Below are 25,786 nucleotides of genomic sequence, written 5' to 3'. Positions count from 1 at the left end.
AAAGAGAAATAATATAATTACAAAGATACAGATGTCTGTATATAGATGGTAAAGTGATATATAAAGGCAGGTGTATGGTCTAATAGTTACAAATTTGGTAAATATTATTTTTGTTATTTTCCTTAATTTTTCTAGTTGGATGTAACAGAGATGACCTTCAATTCCTCACTTAAAAATTTTTTGCAGCTATAAACCAGGCAAGAACAATTGTATTTCAGGAAACATTCATCATATTTGATGGTCACAACGAAAACTGAACACGCAAACACATCCTTAAGGTGTAAAATGTTCCTGCTAGATTAAAACAATACACAAATAGATCCTGTTCATCTTGTAAATTTCCTTTTAATCTTAACAGGTATTTTCCTGAAGAGACCAATGGTATTTGGTAGTAAACTGGACTTTTCTTTATGTGGTTTACGCAATGTGGAATGGAGCTGTATATTTTCTAGGACATGCTAAAGATAAATTTGAAATCTAAATATGAAATCTTAAATAATCTCAAGGAATAAGATCATCTTTCTATTGCCTCCTTGATAAGTGTACAAGTCAACAATAGATTCTTAACCAGCCTTGCTTTGCAACTAAGGAAATTGCCCTAAGCTGAGTGTTTTTCCATAGGAAGAGAGGCCCATCTAGACACTTGGGGTTTTAGCTGCTCACAAGTACACATCAGGATGCTGGTTGGCTAGGTTAGAGGTCTTTGTTTAGATCTCAAGGGTGCAGAGACTGCCAACTGGCATAAGGATTTGCAGATGAGCTCTGCTTCAGATGAACAAAAGTCTCCTTAAGGAGTCTTCTTACTTTCCTGATCAGGAGAATAAAAGAAGTTTCCATACTGCCACCTATTGGTGATACTTACACCATAAATGAATGTCCCGCTGTTTAACAGGTAGGTCTTGCAGTGTAACGAGAGATATTAGCCAAGCCAAAATCTCTAGACTATAGACCCATCTACTGACAGCTGTTTTGGTGTTCTTACCCCTCATTAGTAGAGGTGAAGGTGCTAGGTGAGAGACCTTACATATAGATCTAGGGGATACTCTAATTGTTTAATTATTTTGCTGCACACTGCAAGTATAGCTTATTTTGTATAAGGACTTTCATCTCAATGAATTCTCACAAAGCAATTGGTCTTTTTTTTCAATGATTGTTACAAAGGGTAGAATTTCTTGGTCAATGTGTTCTAGGATGATAAGGACACATCCACTCAACAGCTGAGGAACCAGTGTCAGCTATCTTTATAGAGAAGAACAGCTTGTTGATTTATATCTATAATGTGTATGCTGAGATGTAAAATAACGTCACTACATGTCTTTGTTTTACATACTCAGACTTGTTAACAAATGCAAGTTTGCAAGGGGTGAACTAACACGCGGCCACAATTTTGCAATGGCTGCCCGGCGGTGGTACAGTGCTACACATGTGAGGCACCATTCCTCGTCGTACACTGGGAAAAGCATGCTCTATATTTTCCCGGCTGTGCGGCCGTACACAGCGGTATGCCCGCATATACCACAGATTACTCACCACAGACAGGTACCAACCGTCTTAAAAAGAATCTTTTGAAGCTTCAGAATTTTTGATCTTGCAGGCAGCTGTAGTTTTCCAGCAGCTATAAAACAATAAAAATAAATATTGCTGCGAGTACTGTAATATTTGGTGAAGATGAAGAGGCCATACTACCCCAGTGATATGTATGAGACCATTAGTGTTAATCTTAGTATTGAGCCGTGACTGCACCTTGTATGTGGCTAAAGAAAGGTCATCAACATACGATATATATTAGTGCATATAAAAAATATGCTGAAAAATCTCACCTTGGCTTAAACACAAGTCTATAAAAAAATAAACTTACATACTCACCTTCCGGTGGTCCCGATGCTCCCTGGAGCTCCTCTCCTTTTTTCTATCCTCCCCTTTCTTCTCATCCATGCGCTATTCAGGCGTACACTATGACGTCGTCCGGCCCACAGAGTGCAAGGTAGTGGCTCTACCCACTGTTACACATACTGAGAAGAAAGAGGAGCTGCAGTGAGCATCGCGGAGCCGCTTGGGGCATCGGGACCGCTGGAAGGTGAGTATTTAAGTATATTTCTTAATACACCAAGAGGCTGCAGGGGGAATTTCATCAGAAGAGGGAGGGCCTGGCTACATGGAGCATTTGATAACTGGGGTGACTGGCTGCATGGGGCATTTCATCATTGGGGGGGCTGGCTGCATGGAGCATTTCATAACTGGGGGGCTGGCTGCATAGGGCATTTCATCAGTAGAGGGGTGGCTGGCTGCATGGGGCATTTCATAACTGGGAGGGGGGCTGGTTGTATGGGGCATATCATCATTAGGGGGGTGGGTGGCTGCAAGGGGCATTTCATTACTGGAGGAGGCTGTGACCAAAGCATTTCCTACCTAGGCTCATACGAGTCAATACGTTTTCCCAGTTATTTGTGGCAAAATTAGGGACTTAGGCTTATAGTTGGGTTGACTAATACTCGAGTATATACTGTAACTGATCAGTAACTATTTATATTTGTTGATAAGTAGTTCTTAAATGTTTTCATGTAATTCATGGTAAACACATATGGGTAACTTCTTTACTGCTGTATGTATTATAGGTAGTGCAGCCTTTCTGAGTTTCCCATGTTTCAAACCCTAGGAGAAAGTAAAATGTTTGCCAGCATTGTGCATGAATATGTGTCTGCCTGTCTGTCTGCATGGGGTGTGTTCACATAATTTCCTACTATATTATTCTCATTTCCCTCTTTACTATTTATAGACATATAAAAATGACTTAAAATGGTCAAGAAATGCCAAGAAACGCTAAAAAGAACCCTACAAAGCGATATCAGTCATAGTATCTGACCATTATATGTGCTATGCTAATCTTGTGCTAATTTGCATTTTCTAAAGAAATGTATCCGCTCCGATGTAATTAGTTTCAGTCACATTCTGAATTTAAGGTCTTCAAATCATTAAAATTGTAAGAGAAAATGCATATTGAGATGAAACTTAATTTTGATTCTTTTTTCCAGTATGCTGTACAAATGCAGATCCCACAACAGTTACACCTGCAAATACTGTACCAACAACTAAGCCAGAAGCTACAACTCTGGATAAAACCAAAACTACCGAGGCTCAAGCAAATCCAGTAGTCCCCACTGCTAGTGCTCATGCAACAAGCCCTATCCCAACGACTATCTTACCAGTATCTGCAGGAGCGACTAAGCCAGATACCACTGTACTTAGTGGTACTACACTAGATGCCAAGCTGTCAACCACCCTCAAGACTGACTCCAAGCCATCCATGGTAACAAGAACTGAACCCAATCTTGGCACCATAACAAGCAAAACTCCAAATCTAACAAGTCCTAATAATGAATCTCCGCAAACAACAAACCCTCCAAATGCTCCCCCTTTAACGTCAAGTGAGGGTACTGTAGTAGGTAAGCAATATTTATGTTTTTTATTAAAATATTCAAGTTATATGGAATGCAAAAAGCTCTAAGCTTAAATTGTAGTCCATTGCAATAAACATAAATGAAGGAAATTCAGCTTACAAATCCCTATTGCTTTGTGTGCACCCTTCACAGTCCACCACTGCTCTGTACTTTCTGGTGCATGGAAGATCTTTATCTAATTATTGGCTGTTATGGGTCACTGTTATAGCCAGCAAATGGTCACATTGGTAACATGTTTTTGTATCAGGACATCATCTGTGGACCAGAAAACATTAGGGGATTGGGCAGTGGAGGATTTATGAGGGGAGAAGGACAGGACATTTTATATGGACACCAAGGAGATATTGTTCAAAGTACATCTGTAGTAAGAATGTCTCACAATTCTGCTTAAAGAGATGGTATTATAATTTTTTTTTTGTTTCCCTAGAAAGACATAGAAGTCACTGAAGTGTTTTTTTTCAACAAACATGATAGTAGCATACTGTATAATATGCAATGGTTAACTAGCCTTAATACATCTATTAAAAGTTCTGCACCGCTTTATTGATCTGTGAAGTGAAGCCTCCAATCTTTTACCTCATCAGCCAGACAATTCTGACCATAAAATGGCCACAGATGGAGGATCATGTGATCTCTATCTGTCCATGAACAAACACCCGCCAGGATACCTTATGAAAGTATTCATGATTATAAGATTAAGGTTGATTGTTCATGGACAGGTAGAGATCACCATCTGTGGCCATTTTATGGCAGTGCAGAACTTTTAATAGATTTATATTGGTAAAATACCCAATATCCTGCCCCACTTACACAGACATTTCACAAAACATGAGCTATAGTGACCAACCCCTTTAAGACAGATGATTACTATAGGATTGATGGGGAGGGGAATCTTGGCACGACTATTAATCACCTGTCGCCTCTTCCGTGTTTACATCAGGTTGCAGGCTGGCATGTTCTTGCCATAAGCCATAGATTTTGTAGTGTGGGTATTTACAACATTGGCCCACAAAACTGAACAAGACAAAGCTGATTAACAGGGGTGCTAAAGTAAGAGCCCGTTTTAATGTGTATTGATGGTCTATGGCAAGTTTAACCTTATCAATGCCGAGATACATGCTAAATAACCTTAACAGAGCTTCAAAACATGTTTGTTTTATTTTAGTTCCTTTAGCGACATCACAGCCAAGCACCAATAAACTTGAAACAAATCCTCCAATAAATCTGGTTGCAACATCACCTTCCCTCTCAAAAACCACCGAGCAAAACAATGGAACAGAACAAACCATTAAAACGGAGAAAAACATTGGAATAGGTGTTACATTTGACAGTATTACAACAGCATCTCAAAGGGTCTCTACAGCGTCACCACCTCCAATCTTCAAAACCCCAGCAGGCAGCAGTTCAGATTCGACTACAGAAAAAACGGGTCCAAACATTCTACCCCCTATAACAAAAAAATATAACGAAGAGAAAATTGAGGTAAATATATTTTGAAACTTATTACGGAACATTCAATTTAAGACAGAATATCTATAAAGGTATCTACATAGTGCTTATATGTTCTCCTTGTGTGTGTGTGTGTGGGGGGGCTTTCCTCCAAATGATGCCCCCCCCTACCACCACCACCACTAAGATATATAGCAAAGGATATAGATTGTGTCATACAAGGGACAGTGAGCGATATGCATGCAGAATATAATAGCATTATGCAAATATATCAGGTTTATATTTTCAGTGCACATTTTCTAAATGATTTTACATAACACATCTCCCACAGTGCGTAATTGTCCCAAAGCAGCATTCAGGCATTTGTACTCACAACGTTGATGTTTTAGGGAAACTCCCATCAAAATCCAGCATGATAAACCAGGGGCACTGTGACTGTGGTAATCTTCTTTTATTTGTTATCCATGGCCTCCTTCCTTCTAAAATCTAAAATGATTATGCTAATGTACTAGTGGGGCTCTGGGTGGGGTTTGCAGAGCCCCTGTGCTGCGGCTTCCCTCATTATTACACTGTTTTGCCACACCCCTCTGCTCCCTCAGCACTTTTCCCCTCCCTCTGCCTGAAGTAATCTCAATGCAGTAGAGGAAGTGTCAGCACACATTGGGAGGTGGAAGTGCTCTTTTACAGTGTAACAGCCTGTGTAGCTACAGCAGGCGGGGCTCCTGTAACAACCCCATAGGAATACCATTCTTATAATTGGAGTAGTGTAGTCCCGTCCAGACACTGCCCACTCTACTGCTTTACTTGGACCGCCACTCCCACAGTCACCAGTTCTCTTGGTGGTGACTGTAGCGCTCGGCAGGGTTAATGCTGTAGTCATTGTCCCCTCAAACAACCCTCTCATGAATATGCTCGACCATGAAAGATAGGTCCATCGATCGGACCACTAAGTGGCACAGATATTCATTATGTTCCGCTAAAGCTACGATTTTGAGATAATTGGAAGACGGCTAGGGAGAGTCTTTCATTAGTATATGCAGATAGTGCTTGTTTTGAGCTGACAGGTGTCCTTTAGGGTGCAGCTACATGTTCTGTTTTTCAGATGCAGTTTTTGAAGCCAAAAGCAGGTGTGGATCATAATGGGTGATCACTTATCATTAAGAAGTGGTACTCCTTATCTATTTTCACTTCACTCCTGGTTTGGGCATCAAAAACTGCATCTGAAAAACTGAACGTGTGGACCCACCCTTGATCCCACAATTTGCATCACAAGAACTTTGTTTACCACTTTGCAACTTAATTTAGATCGTAACTTCTAAAATCTGTAGTACTGTTTCATCAAGTAATTGTTATGTTTTTGGATAAGGAAATGTCTTTATAAGTTGTACCTGTATCCAGGGCCGGCGCTATGGGTAGGCAAAGGGGGCAATTGCCCAGGGCCCCATGAAAGGGGAAAGGGGAGAATCTCTTCTTTCAAATGAATCTTGAATTGTGTTTCTAGGTGCTATGGATCCAGAGATATTCAGGTTTAAAGTGAGAATATCAGGTGCCATTTTTATATATAAAAATCACTCCCAATGGCAGTTTAACAGTTAATATCTCCGTTTTCCTGACACTTAGAAACACAAATTTAGATTCATATAAAAGAGGAGACTCTCTTCTTTCATAGCAATAAAGAAGTGAGGCTCTATGTTTCACAGAGCCAGAGATACAGCCCCCCGAAATGTAGCCCCCTCCAGATTCTTAGCCATCAGGCTGCGGGAGAAATCACTGCACACAGGAGCTGCTGCACCTCACAGATAATGGAAATATTCACTTTATATGTTACTACATTCTGAGAAGGGATAATATCAACTAATATTCAAGTTTTTAACCCTTCTCTATGCAGAACTATCTAAGAACACACTTTCTCTCTTATTGCCTTTTATTTTGTGATAGTAGTTTTTCTGTTGGGAAAATTGACTGATACGATGAACATTCAATCCTCTTCGCCTAATGTGACTACACCACGACCAGAACATGTCCATAAAGTTATATGTAACACCAAAAACACTCACATGTTCTGGAATAAAGTTTTTATTTCACATCATCCTCCATTACTTACACCCATGTTATGACGTTCTCACTCTCATTCTTATGCATCACGGAGGGTTGTGTTATTGTGCGGGTAATACAATGGCGACATCTAATAGTGACTTTTATTATCTCATTAGCTTGGTTTATGGATATCTAGTTATTTATTTGTGTTACCATTATGTAGGGCAGTGATGGCGAACCTTTTGGAGACAGAGTGCCCAAACGACAACCGAAATCCACTTGTTTACCATGACGTGCCAACATGGCATTCTGGCAGTAACTTATTGTTACCTGTTCTTCCACATCTATAAATCGTATCGGCCCCAGGAGGCCACCAATACAGTTGAAATAAAGAGGGCAAATTCAGCCCTCATTGTAGCTTCTGCAACATCCCCCACCGGGGCCTAGCCTTAAAGGTGAGGCCTGGAGACAGCCGGGGCCCGCGGTACCGGAGTGGCTGGCGGTTGCGGCCTAAGCACGCTATTGTCACGGTGCTTGGTACGGGGGAACCGGAGGGCTGTCCTACAGCCTGGCAGGTCTCCAGCAGGGTGGTGTTGGCAAGAAAAGATGAGGGAGCGGCTGCTATAGCGGATCTCCCTGGGGCAACCCCTTAATGTCCCGAGTGTGAGTCTCTGGGTGATGGACAGGGTGCCGGTGATGAGGGTAGTTGTAGTAGCAGGGACCAGACGGAGACAGAGGTTGAAGAAAACAACTTACAGTTCGTTTATTGCAACCGGCAGGAACTGCAGAAAACGTGTCTTTAACAGGTGGAGTACTGGAGAGGTATTTGGAGGGAGCCACAGGATGTAGTTCACCAGCCTGGATGTGGAGGGCAGGCTGGAAGGCAGCTGTGTCCTAGAGGATGCTTCAGCTCGGTCCTGGATCTCTTCAGGTATCACCCTTGAAGGTAGGATGATACCCCTTTCCTCACTACACTAACTCTAGTCTTATCTTCCACTTCAGGCAGGGGCTAGGCTCTTCCTGCACTGGTCTGGTATGCTAGAGTCTCTGAGCTGCTGCTCAGCTAACTACTCTCTGCTTGCGTCCTACAGACCCAGAGGGCCTGACTAGGACCGGTCTCTTCTCCCTTCTGGGAGAGACTGCTCTCTTCTCTCTCTGGGGAGAGACTCCTCTAGAACATTCTGGGCCAGAGGTTTTATTACCTTCCCTTGGTCAGGTGGTGGCTGCTCCTCCAATTACCTCTCAGTGCACAGAGACAGGATGTAACACAGACATTGGTCAATAGCATCTTGCATTATACAAAATACTTAACCTCTGCCTTGCCAGGCAGGATTAACCACTGCAATTTCCCCTTGATCCTATAAGGACCATGTAGTGTAATGTGGTGTTACCTACAGATGGGACGTATTCGCAAGCACTACCTCGCCATTGCATCGGCGAGGGTGTTGCATACCCCGGGGGCAATTGAAAGAGCCGCCCTCGGCTCGACTACAGATGGTTTGGGGCACAGAGGGGGCTAAGGGCACTTCTAGGAAGTGCAGGCTATGTGAGGTGTAGGGACAAACCGCCCATGGTCCTGGAGACAGGCACCTGGGTTGGTGTCGGACTAAGACAAAAACATGTAGCTGTATGACAGTTGGTCGCTGACGCCATTAAACCGAACTGTACAGTAGGAAAGGTGTGGTGTCATGTCCTGTAATCCACTCCTTGCACCAAGGCCTGTATATTTGTTTTATCAACACTTCTTCCCTGGCGGCAATTATATGGTGTCTATCTGCATTGCATGAGCATATGCGACACGAGTACCTCCTGACTGACAACCTTACCCATGTATGAGTGGCATCCAGGTGCTAGCTCTGTAACACCCCCGGTCCCCTAAAGACCCGCAGTTTACGGACTACCCCCATGTGCAAACCTCGGTTTGAGGGATCAGGTAGCGGTCAGTGTTTTACATAAAAGACGGTCCGACACAGCCACACTACAACCTGAAAAGCCTATGAAAGGGTTAATGCAGACTACTGGCAGATATGACAGTGTGCAACAGGTTAGCAAAATCACATTGGCTTAGGAGCCTAATGGGTACACATCTTATAACATAACGTTACAGATAGATAGGCTACTCAGAGTAGCACGGTAGCAAATGTCTCTTTCCTGCAAAGAAAAGGCATAAGAAGTGCAAGCAGAATGTCCATACCTAAAAAGGAAGGCATTAAGTGCAAAATGATAATAAATTACATTGCAACTTTTCCTGGAGGTTGGCAAAAGTCTCTCAGAAGGTCTCTACTGACAAAGTCCATCTTCTGGGTACAGCCCTTGAGGTGGGGAAAAGTGCAATGAGAAGCAAAGGGTCTCCTCTATTTGGAGAGGGACAGAGTCCTTTGATGACATCTCTGCTGCGGCAGAGGAAGGGTGCTATCATAGCACATAATCTCTTGACTGAGATAAATAAGGGTAAGAGTATCAGGACTGTCTCTGGCTCTTTAGGGAAAGTGGAGATATATACACACAATATGTACAAAGGACATAGTACCTGGAGAGGGCTACAGCCCTTCAGGGATTAGTCAGTATCGCTGGGTTCAGCAAAGACAGGATCCAGCTCCTGCAGGGAATCCTGTGCGTCCTCAGCGGGAATAGGTGCCGGCTGGGGACACCCGGTGGCAGCAGTGGGTACTGCAGGTGCAGCAACATCCTCCGGACCTTCAGGGGGAGGAGCGCTGTCGCCCGGGGTGTCGGCTGTTCCAGCCGGGGGCTCAACTGAGCCAGGGACCACGGAGGGGTCCAGGAAAAATAAACGGAGTCCAGCGGCCGCGCCGCGGCTCCTTCCAGCTCCGGTTCTTCCGGGGCCGGGTCATCACCCCATTGGTAACCGGCAAGGGGAGATGCGGGCCTAAATGGAACCTCCGGACAAGGTTCGCTAGCCGGGATGTCTTCTCCCACAGAAGAGCCGCGAGACCTGACAATGCTCCCAGCAGGGGAGCCGGTGGGGGTGGCGCCCTGTATCATGCCCGGCCCATGGATGGCAATGGGACCCGTACTCACGATTACCGTGGATGGGGCATTCACATGGGTCACCGCCCGGGGACTCGCAGCCGAGGAAGAGGAGGTGTTCGGGGACTCCGGCCACTCGTCGTCCTCATACCAGTCATCCTGCGGGTAGTAGCGGTCCTCATCGGAGTCGGGGATCCGGATCACACCAGCCGCCCAGGGTCCTCGGGGTCCTTCCTGCAGGGAGAACTCGATACACTCGCCTGGCTTGAGGTTGTGCAGGCTCTCCGGCAGATCAGGCCTCTTGACGGACCGGCGGGGTATAAATACTTCCCGTCCGGTATAGTCCTGGGTAGCGAAGCCATAGCCCTTCCGCTTGTCGAAGAACCGGACCATGCCGGTGGTGCGATTCTTCTCGACCCAAGCTCCAGCTGTAGATCGACCGGCCATGTACCGCTGGGCCTCCTTTTCTCGGCCTTGAGGCTGCGGAGGTTTCGTGCTGGGGCTCGTGGCTCCGGTTCGGGTTCGGATCTCCTCGGACGACAGGTAGGTGCCGGAACAGGAGCAGGAACCACCGGAGGGTCAGGAACCACTACAGCGGGGCTAGCAGGCCGCGCAGCAGGAGGAGCAGGCCTCGGAGCAGGTGGAGCGGCAACACTAGGCCCAGGCGTTGGCTCCGCAGGAGTCGGGGCCTCCCCACGTGGCGCCTCCACGTGGACCCGCGGTACCGGGATGGTAGCCGGGATAGGGACGAGGAACCGCCCGGGTGGAATTTGATACTGCGTCACCGTTTGGTAGCATGTCCTGGTGACGAAGGCCCGAGTCAATCCTCGGTGCAGCCGATGTCCAGCGGAGGGTCTTCGGACAGGCTGCGCAGAGACCACCACCATAGTCTCCAATACCTCATAAAACTCTGGACGCTCCACAGGAGGGAAAGGCGGAGGACCCCACATGGCGTTGTCCTCGCTGCTCAACATCCACTTGAGATCTGGCGCTTCTCTGAGGCAGGGCAGGAAGTCCGCCTCGAGCCAGTGGGAGGAGTCCGAGTCCTTCCCGCCGAGAGCTGTGGCGGGCTCTAATTTTTCCTGCGCCACAGGAGGCGGGGTTCGCGCGCTTCGCGCGTGGGTGGAGCTTGATGCGTCATCTGGGTTTCCCGCCTGTGAAGGTTTTGGCGGGCTGGAATTATTTGCTGCGCCACAGTTTCCGAGGTAAAAATCTTCGGGCGCAGCAGCGCCGGATGTAGCAGAGCTGGTACAGTTCTTGCCAGGATTAACCTCTGGAGTGCGGGAGCGGCGCTCGACCGCACGTGGCAGCAGTATAACACAGTTCATTCCAGAAACACACAAGTCCTTGGGCCTAAACCCGGATGGCAGCAGGGTTAGGCAGCACAGTCTTTTAATAAAGGAAAGTCTTTAATGCCGTAATAAGGCACAGAAGTCTATATCCTGTTCGTGACGCCACTTGCAACATCCCCCACCGGGGCCTAGCCCTTGAGGTGAGGCCTGGAGACAGCCGGGGCCCGCGGTACCGGAGTGGCTGGCGGTTGCGGCCTAAGCACGCTATTGTCACGGTGCTTGGTACGGGGGAACCGGAGGGCTGTCCTACAGCCTGGCAGGTCTCCAGCAGGGTGGTGTTGGCAAGAAATGATGAGGGAGAGGCTGTTATAGTGGATCTCCCTGGGGCAACCCCTTAATGTCCCGAGTGTGAGTCTCTGGGTGATGGACAGGGTGCCGGTGATGAGGGTAGTTGTAGTAGCAGGGACCAGACGGAGACAGAGGTTGAAGAAAACAACTTACAGTTCGTTTATTGCAACCGGCAGGAACTGCAGAAAACGTGTCTTTAACAGGTGGAGTACTGGAGAGGTATTTGGAGGGAGCCACAGGATGTAGTTCACCAGCCTGGATGTGGAGGGCAGGCTGGGAGGCAGCTGTGTCCTAGAGGATGCTTCAGCTCGGTCCTGGATCTCTTCAGGTATCACCCTTGAAGGTAGGATGATACCCCTTTCCTCACTACACTAACTCTAGTCTAATCTTCCACTTCAGGCAGGGGCTAGGCTCTTCCTGCACTGGTCTGGTATGCTAGAGTCTCTGAGCTGCTGCTCAGCTAACTACTCTCTGCTTGCGTCCTGCAGACCCAGAGGGCCTGACTAGGACCGGTCTCTTCTCCCTTCTGGGAGAGACTGCTCTCTTCTCTCTCTGGGGAGAGACTCCTCTAGAACATTCTGGGCCAGAGGTTTTATTACCTTCCCTTGGTCAGGTGGTGGCTGCTCCTCCAATTACCTCTCAGTGCACAGAGACAGGATGTAACACAGACATTGGTCAATAGCATCTTGCATTATACAAAATACTTAACCTCTGCCTTGCCAGGCAGGATTAACCACTGCAATTTCCCCTTGATCCTATAAGGACCATGTAGTGTAATGTGGTGTTACCTACAGATGGGACGTATTCGCAAGCACTACCTCGCCATTGCATCGGCGAGGGTGTTGCACTTCTTTCCAGGGTCTCTCTGTACAGGAAGAATTGTGGGTCCAGCAGGATGACCTTCAAGGTTTTTCTGTCAAAATCTTCTAATTTTTCCTGCAGTTCCACACAGTCAATGAAGTGTTGCTTTAAAATAGCTCTGAGGGGAGCATTTCTTAATTTGCCTGGGAGGAACGAAGAATCTGTGGATTTTGTCCTGTTTGGTGAACTCTGTCCTTGGGTGATTGCCTGAGTGCCCACAGAAAGGGCTCTGAGTGCCACCTCTGGCACCCGTGCCATAGGTTCGCCACCACTGATGTAGGGGAACAGACAATGATACATCTGTGTGACGCTCAGTGCAATTTTCTGCAGTTCCCTTTGCTGCATATTTTGGTGAATATACACATGTGGGGCCTATATGATTTCCTCAAGGCTACATTCACACTGACGTATGGGGGACGTATATACGGACGATATATGTCCCCCATAGACGGCAATTGGCGCACGGCGCCCTAAGGGAGTGGTACGGTGCCGCACGTGTCCTATCTTTGTCCGTAGTACGGCGCCGTGCACCATAACTTCCTATGGAGATGGGTGGGGGTGAGCTGCGCTCACCTCCTCCTCCTCCTCTCCCCATGCACTGCCGTTGCCCGCTACGGTACGGTACGGACGGGCAACAGCAGTGTGAATGTAGGAAATTATATTTTCTTTATATAACTATTCTGGATTTTACATATTTGAGAGGAAATTTTGAATGTTAATTGCCAAATGCATCGTCTGGTTGTCTGCTTTATAGGTTTATATAATTCTATAGGTTTATAATTCTATAGGTTTTATGGCGCTTTTACTTTTTATTCTGTTTTATTGCTATATTTTGCAGGTTGTGACTGTCTTAAAATTTGTAGCTGAAAAGCAGATATTTAGTTATTACAGTTTTAATGATATTATGTGGATTTATTTATGTGAACATATCAATAGGGCACATTTGTGAACTCTACACATGTCCATCTATTACATTTAGGAGATGCAAAGGTAAATATTTTCTGTTTGGAACAAATTTCTTGCCATCAAAGTCAATTTTTAAATATTTTTTATTAAATGTTTCAGTTTGATTCAAAATTGCATGAAGGCGCCTCTGTCTATAAACTCTTTCATGCAATTTTGGAAATGGGGCAAGTGTCTGCTCTCAGAAAATATCGGTCCCTGGCCTCACATTCTAATCAACCTACCAGTAATTTTTTGGAGTGTGGGAGAAAACCTGGAGGACCCAGAGGAAACCCACGCAGACACAGAGAGAACATACAAACTCTTTGCAGATGTTGACCAGCGCTGCAAGGCTGTAGTGCTAACCACTGCCCATCAATCTCAATATGATCTATCTCCTATAAAATTCTTCAAAATTACAGTTTGTTTTACCATACTAAAGGGAGCCTCTTGCTGACTGTGACTGGTCATAAAATAGTTATATTTTGGGGCCCCACTTTTAGTTTTGCCCAGGGCCCCACTTTGTCTAGAACCGGCCCTGCCTGTATCATGTGATGGATATTTGACAAGCGTATTACATGACGTAGCTCTAAGTGCTGCACTGTAACCAAGGAGCTGTACATCTGTATTTCCATCACAAACAGGACATCCACTGAGGCTCAACAACTAAGGTTACAACTGAGTTACAGCAAGCAGAGATCTTAACAAACATCAGTCATTTATACAAAATGTATATTAAAACTATGACACCCCTTATACAGTTAAAGGTGTGCACCTATCTTGGATATATGTGGCCTGTACCAGAATAGGTATCTGATAGATAAGAGTGTCACCAAAGAGATCTGTAGCTCAAAAACAAGGCTGGTGGTGAGGTGGCCCCACAGTTATGGTTCTGGGAATAGCAGAGCCTCCCTCTCTCTTGAGAATGCCTGAGAAAGGACCAGCATTTTTCAGACATTTATTTTGTATCCTTTGGATACATCATAAATATTCAAGATAGACATACCACTAATTTCAAAATTGGTGTCCATAGGAGTTGGTAGCCAAGCTTCAGTCTATGGGGCATGTCAGTTGTGTATACTAACTAAAAAATTACCTGTATGCAATGGTCATAACTCTTATATTTTTCTGTTTTTACTTTGATAGGTCAATTGCAATGCAAATCCTAATGGATCTCTTGTAAAGATTAATATAAAACCTTCAAAAATTTGTGTAAGTCAATAAATAGTTTTGTTCCGTTTATTTTTCCCAGGTACTGTAGATATGACAATATTATACATCTTTTCATTTGGAGTGATACAATTGGCAAAATACAGTGACATAATAACAATATTTCTATAAATCATTTCTCATTTTATTACAGTAGTTTTTTTTGTCAGAATAAAAATAATTCTTTATGAATTTTTGAGAAGTATGTTTTGCTGAGGTAATTTCTTATCTGCGGGTAAATCATGTTAATCTAACTTTTTCTGCCATGCAGACAAAATGCTGCACCAAAACTCTACCTGAGTGTAGCAGCCGCGACTGCACTGTTATGCAGGTTATATTGACTTTTGTGTCTGAAGGGGTTTTCTGGAGGATGAAAAACTTGGCCTCTTTCTCCCTTAAACAGCGACACACTTCAAAATGGTCGATGCTGGTATTGCAGCTCGGCTGTATAAAGTTGAATAATGCTTCGTCTTAATAGGCAGAAGAGGAGCTGGTTTTAGAAGAAAGCAGCCACGTATTTCTACCTGTTGACAACCCCTATAAGGCTAGCTGCATGTGAAAAGGAATGGCTACAGAATTTATATAATGGCAGTTTTACAGCTGCAAAAAGACCAGCTGCATTTTTACGAAGGCAAGGGAAGGTAATCCTAGTATCATTTAATATTTGCTACAATAAAAGATATGGCAATTCAAATTCTGTTCCTTAAAAATCAAATTCCAAATTCTAATTTCATATTTTATGCAAATAAATGGTTTTATCCCTGACTATACCAACACTGACATCTGCTGGACCTTTTAAGAATTCAATTACAAGGTGGCCTTAATTGACAAAGCCTCTGTAAGGAGAGCTCTTACTTCACGACCCTAATCTTTCACCATCACACAGCTTCCCTACAGTCTACTTACGAGATGCAAAGATGCTGTCTAGAGTTGAGAATCAGTTTTTCGGAAGTTTAATCCCACATCATGTCATTAGGCTTCTTAAAAGTCATGCTTGATGTTATGGGGCAACCTTAGCATTCAAAATCAATTTTCTATCATTTCATATAATCTGCTTGGGAAGGGCATTAAAGGGAACCTACCACCACGAATCTACCTATAAAGGTAGATCGGGTGGTAGGTGGATGTATGGGACGTGAGGATAGCCCTTTTTAGAGCTAATCCTCACGTCCCCGCTAGCGTAGCATAAACTTTATTGCCTTGATATGTAAATTTTATTAAGCGGCTACTGGGGCGTGGAGTAGCCGGACACGAGGCTACACAGCGTGGCTACTCCACGCCCCAGTAGCCGCTTTCCCCGCCTACACTGTGATCTTCGGCGCGCAGCTCGGAGCCCGAGGATGCGCAATCTCGGGAACGAGGCCGGAGTTACTGCGCATGCGCAGAAGATCACAGGGTAGGCGGGGAAAGCGGCTACTGGGGCGTGGAGTAGCCGCGCCGTGTAGCCTCGTGTCTGGCTACTCCACGCCCCAGTAGCCGCTTAATAAAATTTACATATCAAGGCAATAAAGTTTATGCTACGCTAGCGGGGACGTGAGGATTAGCTCTAAAAAGGGCTATCCTCATGTCCCATACATCCACCTACCACCCGATCTACCTTTATAGGTAGATTCGTGGTGGTAAGTGCCCTTTAAGCTTTCCCTAAATGTATTTGTGATCTCCTATCCACAAGACACTTATCTGTGGGACCCCTAAGGATCACGAGAATGGATCTCGTTCCCACCATACGTGGCAACCGGTTTTCACCAGAGCCTGCTGCAAAGTGGGTTGAACTTGCTGCAGCTTGATAGCACCAGGTCGCTCCACAGGCACGACTTTGTCCGCATTGGCGGCCAAGGTGTAGTGCAGAGTTGTAAGGCAGAATCGTGGTCAGGGACAGGCGGCACAGGGTCAGAGTCAGGGATGTAGCAGTAGGTCAGGAAAGGCAGCACAGGATTGGAGTGAATAACAGAACCGGGTCACAACAGGAAATTGCAGAGTAAACAGAAACAAGCTTTCTCAATGGCTGTAAGGCACAAAGATCCGTGTGCAGGGAGAGGCTGGCTTATGAAGGATTCTGGGAATAGACAGGCTAGTGTGACAGGAGGGAGGGCTGTGCATGTTAACTCTGAGCTTGGGAACCCACTTCTGAAGATAGAAGTGGGTTCCCCAAATTTTTTTTTTTTATAATCAGGTACAAGGTGTGGGGATTTCATTTTATGTGAATGGATCTATTCAGTGTTTATTTTTGTTGGTTCCACTATACAATAATACTGTGTTTTATATGTGTACACAAATATACATATATATATATATATATATATATATATATATATATATATATATATATATGAGCAGGAGCATAGATACTGATGAAGACACCCTTCTTGGTGTCAAAACACGTGACTATTACATTTTGATTAATAAAAGTTGATTTGATGGCACATGTTAATTTCAGACTACTTTTTTAGAGCCATTGCACCTACATATGCTCCCCATAATTTTTCTTTTACGCAAGGATAACATTGTGGCCAACAATCCACCTGCAACGTATATAATGCACACACATACACACACACATACTGTACATACACATGTTTGGAATAGTTAGGTCATTGTTAGTTGCAATAGTTCTATCCCCAACTCCAACTGTAAGCTTGCTTAAAATGATGGTAGCTTTATGTTTTTCTAGGGAATGCATGACAATAAGTATGAAGATGTTGCAAAGAAAATATTAAAACAAATCTGCACAGCCATAAAACCTGGATACAACCCGGACAAGGAGAAATGCCATATTGAACTGGGGACTGAAGATTTTGAACAGCTGGTGATAGTAGATGCCTATGTGAAAAGTGAGTAATACAAATGTAATAAAGTTCTTTGCGGTATACACTTGTGTATAGCGTCTTTTGATGCAGATGCACATTCAGATTCTTTTTCACCTGTGATAATTTCTTGAAGAAATCCTGAAGAAATCTAAATTAATACATTTAATGCAATGCATTTAAGGAAAATTTTCATTTGCCCATAGATTTTCTTAGAAAAAAGAAACATTTTAAAAAAATTAATGACATGATCAGTAATTCATTTTACACGGGGGAGGTCCAGGGGAGGTTATAAGTGCTCTGGGAGGCGTGTAACCAGAGCCCAGAGGTGGCAGTTTAGAGATGTTAAATGATGAGGTTGTTTTCCTTCAAATTTCCCAATGCTCTGTTCCCCCTGGATCCCCTTCTATCTGCTGTAGCCGACAGAGCCACGGCCATGCACTCTGCTGGATGCCGCACACTATGATGCGGTGTTATCGGCGCTGATAACATTATAGTGTGCGACCGCATGTGCATGGCCGCGGCTCTGCCAGCTATTACAGCAGATAGAAGATAGAAGAGGAACCGCTGGACTGGAGCATGTACGTTTATTTTTTTATGTGCTGGGCAAACAGGGGGCTGGCAGGATATGTACCACAGGGGGCTTGCTGGCTATATAGTGGGAAGCTGTGACCAATGCATTTCCCACCATAAGCTTATACTCAAGTCAATAGGTTTTCCCAGTTTTTGGTGGTAAAATGATGGGCCTCGGCTTATACTCGAATATATACAGTGATTTTGCCGTCTTCTGGTGCTAATAACATTTTCATACTTTAGTTTACAGTGTCATGGCCGGTGTCATGTTTTACAACTTTTGATTATATTTTTAATACTACCATTTTAAGGACTGTATGGCCTTTTGATCACTTTTTATTGAATTTCTTATATTTTGCAAAATGGCAAAAAAGTGGCATTTTTAACTTTGGGGGCGCTATTTTCCGTTAGAGAGTTAAACATCAAGAAAAAATGTTATTATAGGCTGAGAAAACCAGGTGTTATGTTTTCAAAGCAATGTTAAAACTTAATTATTTTTTGCGGATACTGAGAAAAAACACAGCAGACACAACAGAGACAAAGCGCAACAGAAGCGCAGCACCAAAACCAGTGTGAATCCATCCTTACATGGTGGCTACACACAGATATCTTATTGCAAAAAGCTGCTTGGTACGTGGCAAAAAATTCTTTTTTAAATGCCTTAAAATGGTTATGCAGAGGTGGGTCTAACAAAAACAGCACCTAACCTGAACATGGTTTGTGGCACTCAGATAAATGTACTTTGGTTGCAATACAATGTACTACCATTGCAGCTTCTTTTTAGAAGAAAGCCACCATGTTTTTCAACTTCCAGACAACCCCATTAACAATTATAGCAAGTTTTCATCAAGAGCAATCATTAAGCCCCACGAAAATAATTGTCCTTCGCTTACATTAAATAAAAGGCACATCTACACAAAGTTGAAATTTCCTGTTCAGGATGTGGTTTATTATGTCAAAAACACAATTCTGTGTCACATTTCATAAAAGAGTCTACATCTTAGTCTTCATTCCCCTCAAATTCCATTAATCTATAGCATAAATGGTAAAATAATCACAGCCTGCAGGATAAAAGACAATATTATGGTGCCAAATCAAAATGTAAAAAACAGAAAACCAATGTGTAACCAACATGTTTTTTTTTAAGGTTCCCTAAGTGCAGATGAGTTGTATGAATCATTAAAACAAAAGGTAAATAATTTCCCAAACTTTTTTTTAATTTGCAGATGTATAAATGCTTGTAGAGGAGGTGAATGGGGGGAGGGGGGGGAGGGCTGTTGCAAGATGCACACGAACAAGCCAACTGCAGCTGTGAAAAACTGAAGTTTTCCTCAGTTTTTCACATGTGATTTCCATCTATTTTTTAATGGATTGGTCACATCATCAAATAAAGGCCATGGATACTGAATCATTAAAAAGTATTTCTTTGAACTCATTGCAGTTGCGATATTTTGGCAGACAGTGGTGATGTAATCAGTAGGGGGAGTCATGAAAGAGCAGGCAGGCTTGGTATAAGTGCAGCAAGGGGTGTGATTTAACAAGTGAAACCTGGAGGTACACACAAAGCACTTATGCTTCATTTAGTTACATATGAAACTGATTTTACAGATGTCTGAAAACGGTACGGTGCGTGTAGCACATGGCCTCAGACACACAAATTATATTTCTGACTGTGTACTACCCATACCGTACCATTTTCATATGGGTATCACACGTCCACATTGGCCAATAAGGTCATCCATATGAATGGCCGTATTTCCCACCATACAGTACAGTACAGCGAATGAGACCTAAAACATTTTTGGAGCATTTCCTATTTTCTCCTGTATTTCCGTTCCGTACACCCCTATGGGAACAGAAAAATAAAGTGTAAAATACTACATTCGTCCTGTATATACAAAAGGTTGCCATGGAGTGCGGGACTTGTGGGAGGACCTTTTTTTTTACAGCTATAGATCGATACAGTGCTGCATTTACAGGTGGTCCCCTACTAAAGTACACCTGACTTACAGACGACCCATAGTTACAGACGGACCCCTCTGCCCATTGTGACCTCTGGTGAAGCTCTCTAGATGCTTTACTTTAGTCCCAGACTGCAATGATCATCTGTAAGGTTTCTATAATGAAGATTTATTGATAATCTCTGGTCACATTTCAGCTACAATTTTGAAAATTCAATTGTCACCGGGGCAAATCCAATTGTTTGGAAATACAATTATAAAATATACAGTTTTTCAACTTAAGAACAAACCGACGGACGCCATTTTGTACGTAATCCGGGGACTCCCTGTATTGGGCAAAATACAGCTATATATATATATATATATATATATATATATATATATATATACAGAACAGAAAAACACATACAATTATCTACAACAATTGATACATATTTTCTTTCTGAACAGGACAGTTCCAGTTTATTCCAATATGAGAACGCAAAAAATGAAGAGGTAGATTCGTTGAGCATTCCCCTTATCGGCGCTATTGTCTCCCTGGCAGTGGCTCTACTGATCATTGCAGCTATTTATGGCTGTTGGCATCAAAGACAATCCCGAAAGAGAGAGCAAGTAAGTCTGGGTTTTTTATTAGTGTATACATATGTAAAAACTGGACATATTATTCAAACTTATTAATGTACAAGTTTGGTCTGATAATCCTATACTGTGGGGGAAATGTATGAAGACTGGATGAATAGTGTGCCAATCCTGCTGTCCCCCATGCCGGTGAACGATGTGCAAGATATACTAAAAGGCTCTGGCCTGCTTGGCATACAATTCTGCTGTAACCTGCACCAGGATCCTGGATGCCCTGCTTTTCGCTCCATCCACTTGTTGTGGAGTTGGCATAAGAGAACACTGATGTACAGGGCATGGTCAGTCCAGTAGACTAATGGAGCGAGGTTGTCAGAACAACTCGAACCATATTTGCCATTGGGCACTTGTGTCTAGGGTGTTCCGATAAAGAGCGATGTCCTCAGCAGCGTGATTTTTTTCTTATTTATTTAAATTTTACATTTGGCCAGATTACTACCACATACTGAAAGTATCAAAGAAAAGGAGTGGTGGAACAAAAAAGTCTTTAGGATCGTGGCCAGTGGGGTGTTGTAATGTATAGTAACATAGGGGAGTGGTGGTCTATAGAAGTGTGGATTGAGTGGTTAAAGGGGTTATCAGCCTCTCCGGGCCAGGTCCCGGTTAATATGGGAACAGAAGCTGCGCTGTGAACAGCTTACGGCCAGCCACGTCCACCCGACACCATTCTCAGTGCTGCATCTGGTGCTGGGACATGGGGGTGTGGTCCAGCTGGAAGCAGTTCACAGGGCAGCTTCCATGCCCCTGTAAACAAACAGGGACACAGCCCGTAGAGACGGCGGTGCTGGACACCGGGAGGGATTGCTGAGGTAAGTACATGTTTTTTTTTTTTAAGCAGCTCTACAAACCCTCCCACCCTCTCCCCTTAAGCCACATATCTATTTTTCATAGGGTCTCTGACAACCCTTTTAATAGTGCCTTAGAGGGCACATGGGTGCCCAAAGGTTTGGTAATGGAGGCTTAGAGGGAGCATAGTACAGAGAACTGGGATCACATGTGGTAATTCTACTGTTGGAAAAAGTTGGTCAGAAATTTAAAGGTATCTGTTGGCTGCCCACCATTTACATATACTAGTGATTTAACTACATGTATTTCGTATTTGCAAATTGGGCGCTTCATTTAACAGATATAAGATTATAACATTATCAGACTTTTGCTCATAGACTGCATTATAATTACAGAATTATTAATCAGCAAGGAGTGCTGTGTACAGTCAAGGAAAGGAGAGTCAGTTTTGTGTTTTGCATTTCTAGAGACTCACTGAAGAACTGCAGACCATGGAAAATGGTTATCATGACAATCCAACCCTTGAAGTCATGGAGACCTCCCCTGAGATGCAGGAGAAAAAGGGTGGCCCTAATGGAGAAATTGGGGACAGCTGGATTGTTCCACTTGACAACCTGACAAGAGAAGATTTTGATGAAGAGGAGGATACCCATTTATAAACCCAATACAACGACATGAAAGAGCAACCACTACCAAGTGCATTTAACACATTTGCTGGAGGTGCAACAGAGAACAGGAACTTTCTGCCTCCTCCTTTGCCCCATGTTTAACCAAAGGCCTGGTAAATGGCATTCATTGAAATGTCTATAAACTTCCAACCTTTTATGCCCTGCCACAGACCATCAAATGACTGCTACCATCACAAGTGTAAAAGCGGGTTGGAAATATAAGATTTTTTACCTTTACCACAGTATTGTCTGAGCAATATGGTGACGTGTATCTGATGCATTTAGAGACAGGAGTCAATGAGTTACTGGATTTTAGATGACTTTTACATGAACTAGTCTACATTTCAAAATGTATTAGGGTATACTGTACTCAAGTGTTCTTTTTAAGGGATATGCCAGTGGAATGTGAATATGGGTGTATATATAATTTTATAAAAACATTTTCATACTTTTTTTTATACACATGTATTATCCACAGAAACAAGTACTATGCATAATATGTTGCTAGTCATTCATCACACACATTACTAACTGCACTTCTAGGGTAAACCGGTCATACAATACTTATAAATAACAAAAGTGCATTAATAGAGTAAAATATTTCTCCTAGGATGATTACACATCTCTTTTTGCCTTATTTCTTCATATTTAAAAGGATGAAATCTTGATAAAACAAAATTTTTTTTTCAACTTAGCCTTTAACTAGAGGATTTATAACTACATAACATGATTAAAAGTAAGGTAGGAATGGAACGGGTGATCAAACAAGACCTCACACAAGTGAGGGCAAACTGTGTGTCCTGACACATGTATTACACCATCCATAACATGAGAATTTCATTTGTGGCAGTTCCTTTCTCCAACTGCAGGGGACAGTATTGTGTCAGATACGGTATCACACAGTGCTTACACCTATCCTAGGGAAAAAAACATGTCAGGAAAAAGGTCAGAAACGCCCCTGATAACGGGATACATACAGCAGCAGATCAGTGCCACCATTACCGTAAGGTTCTTGGGAAGTGATCCCTAACTTTATCTCTATTTATTCTAAATCTATTCAATGATTCTAACCTGAATCAGGTCAAAACAATTCTAGACATGACTCACAGGCCCACAATGATTTTATTACTTTGTGAACAAATAATGAAATATACAATTACTGTACTTTATACACCCCATAGCTAAAGCAGAACAATAAATGAGATTTTTTTAGGTAATATTCCTATTACTGCCATCTATGGAGCATTAGCTGTGCTTTCTAGTAAGCATGATATAAAATATTGCTGTGTTCCCCAGGATCACTACTGTGGACCTCACATCTCGATTTGAGAAACTTGGAACAGTTTACAGTAACAATCACATTTTTTACGACAAAGTGGTTTTGCCAAAGTTCTATTTTTGCTGCAAATGTACCTTTCCCCTTTTATAGTGTAAGTGCACTTGATATGCATCACACCCCAGCAGATTAGTTTTACATTCATTTCTTGGAAGGAAGAACTGGTGGTGTAACAGCTTGGACTACATCCTAGATACATGCTCACCCTATGCACATAGACCGTCTTACTCTCTGTCTAGAACGGAAGAGAGGGGAAGAATTGTGTGTACCCTGAAATGAAAATAACTAATACTGTGATCTTATGAGATCTTTCAACAAAGAAAATGTTAGTAAGGGATGGCGTCTGCAAATACTAATGATTTTATATTAGGATGGAGGGGGATGGGTTATTAATGTGAACTTGACATATTAAAAGAAAGCTTTAAATTAAATAAGTTTTTACATAAAAGAAAAAAAATTATAATGATTCTATATAGCTGCGCCGCAGCAGCCAGATTGCCTTTTATACTTTCATATAACTCCAACTTCATCTTTGAAACTTGACTACAAGCTGACAATGATATCTGCAGAATATATCAGCTAATACAGAGAAAGCTGGAGGTCATCAATGAGACCTGACTGGACGACATCTGTAAATAATGACTTTTTATATAAAAGACAAAAGTATAAAACACTCACTTCAGGAGAATGTAAAAACCTTTAAAAGCGGCAGCCTGCTATTTCTAGAATGACACAGCCAAAGAGAGAGGATGCCAGTGCCAAGGACAACCATGATCGCTCACATTTTGTGGCATCACAATACTTACTCAAGGGCTGGTTCTACTAGGGAAAACATAGTTTTTTCCCTAATTGACCTCTCTTTTGTACAAGCAAATGGTCACACAAACCCACATTATAAAAAAAGATTGTGTCACAAAAGGTTATTCTACATTAAAGACATGGATTTACTATCTACAGGACCTATCCAAGTTCATCCTGATCTTAATAGGACCACCAGGACAGTTTACTGGACATTCAGACCCCAACAATCAGAAATTCATTTCCTTACCTGTGGATAGGAGATAAGTGTCTTTAAAGGAAACTACTTCCAGGATAAGGGATTGTAAACCAAGCACACTGAAATACTGGTGTAAGCCCCCTCTGGCAGAATCTACTCTTCTTTTAGCTTCTTATGCTCTTGGTTTTAACAAAAAGGACTTTAGAAATTATACAAATGAGCCATAGATGTTAGTGGAGCCTGGAGCCCCTCAGGCTGATTTGCATAATTTTATTTTATTTTTTTTGTAAAAACCATAACATAAGAATCTAAAAGAAGAGGGGGCGCACACCAGTATGTCAATGTGCTTGGTTTACAATCCTTTATCCTGGTGGTAGTTGTCCTTTAATGAAAAAAACCCTTTAACGGGCTTAAAGACGCTTTTTCTCTTAGAATGGACTGCAAGTGTTTGGAGGATATGCTTAGACAATAGCAAACTGCTAACCAGGGGAAGAACGAGTTGTATATATAAAAGATGTGAAAGGATTCTCCTCACAGTGTGTCACTTTTTGTAAGAAAATGATTGCCATGTATTTAAGACTGAATGTCCTATTTGTAAAGAGGCACATTAATATCTATGTGATGGAAATTTGCTTTGCACTCTCAGGATTATCATCAAAATATGTTGTCAAAGGGAAGAATAGCCCCATGATCATGATATTAAGGGTATTTTTGTTAGTTATGTTTTATGTGTTTGTTTTTTTAATAGGAACAGGGGTCTGTTACACACTGGAGATGTCTGAACTGGATTGTTACACTAGTTTTCTCTAAATTTATATATTAAAAGCTATGGATATGTATAATAAACTTCTCATCCATGACATCGTGTTGTGCTTTTTTTTTGTAATTCACAGTATAACATGTACAGTACCATTTAACCTGTAAGTGGGTATCTGACCTATGCAAATGTAGCTGGGAGCAAGGCACAAGGTATTTTTTGTTTGGTATATGTTGGTAATTTTAATAGAAGGTTTCTTCAGTAGTTTTTGTTTGAGAAACAAAATATATCATACAGAAATATTACGACATAAAAGAGCACATCAAAGTTTTCTCACACCGTGAAGCTATTCCCCAAGACAACAGTCCAGGCACTCACCATAAAGAATTCTTCACCCTGTTTCATTGTAGATTAGGTAGACTTTACATTAAATGATTCTTGTTATTGTTCAATCTGTGTAAATCTCTCTTTTTATACCTTTTTTTTCAGCAATTTTGAAAAATATTAAAAGTGAAAGTACTTTTACTCCTGCAAGTGTTCTGGGGGTTAGAAGATTGAAAGACCATGCCCTCTATGAGTAAGAGCTGTAGTTGGATTCTGGTTGGGAGGGGGGGGGGGGCATTGAGCGGAATGATTAATCCGCTAACTAGGTCTGCTGCCTAACACTAGCTGTAACTTTGTATT

General features: G+C 42.8%; 1 protein-coding gene across 1 annotated transcript in view; it reads left to right on the top strand.

Annotated features, from left to right (window-relative positions):
* The window catches only part of PODXL (podocalyxin like), a 62,877-nt gene extending 37,672 nt beyond the window's left edge, over positions 1-25,205 (top strand). Inside the window, exons 2-8 of the mRNA XM_072147474.1 lie at positions 3,033-3,443; positions 4,624-4,940; positions 14,522-14,587; positions 17,256-17,415; positions 19,109-19,152; positions 20,373-20,534; positions 21,812-25,205. Coding sequence (XP_072003575.1) covers positions 3,033-3,443; positions 4,624-4,940; positions 14,522-14,587; positions 17,256-17,415; positions 19,109-19,152; positions 20,373-20,534; positions 21,812-22,003 — 1,352 coding nt within the window. The 3' untranslated portion in view covers positions 22,004-25,205. The remainder of the gene's footprint in view (positions 1-3,032; positions 3,444-4,623; positions 4,941-14,521; positions 14,588-17,255; positions 17,416-19,108; positions 19,153-20,372; positions 20,535-21,811) is intronic.
* The last annotated feature ends 581 nt before the right edge of the window (positions 25,206-25,786 follow it).

Source organism: Engystomops pustulosus, chromosome 4 (genome assembly GCF_040894005.1).
Source record: "Engystomops pustulosus chromosome 4, aEngPut4.maternal, whole genome shotgun sequence".
In the NCBI taxonomy this organism is placed as follows: Eukaryota; Metazoa; Chordata; class Amphibia; order Anura; family Leptodactylidae; genus Engystomops; species Engystomops pustulosus.
This window is presented reverse-complemented; position numbering and strand designations above follow the sequence as displayed.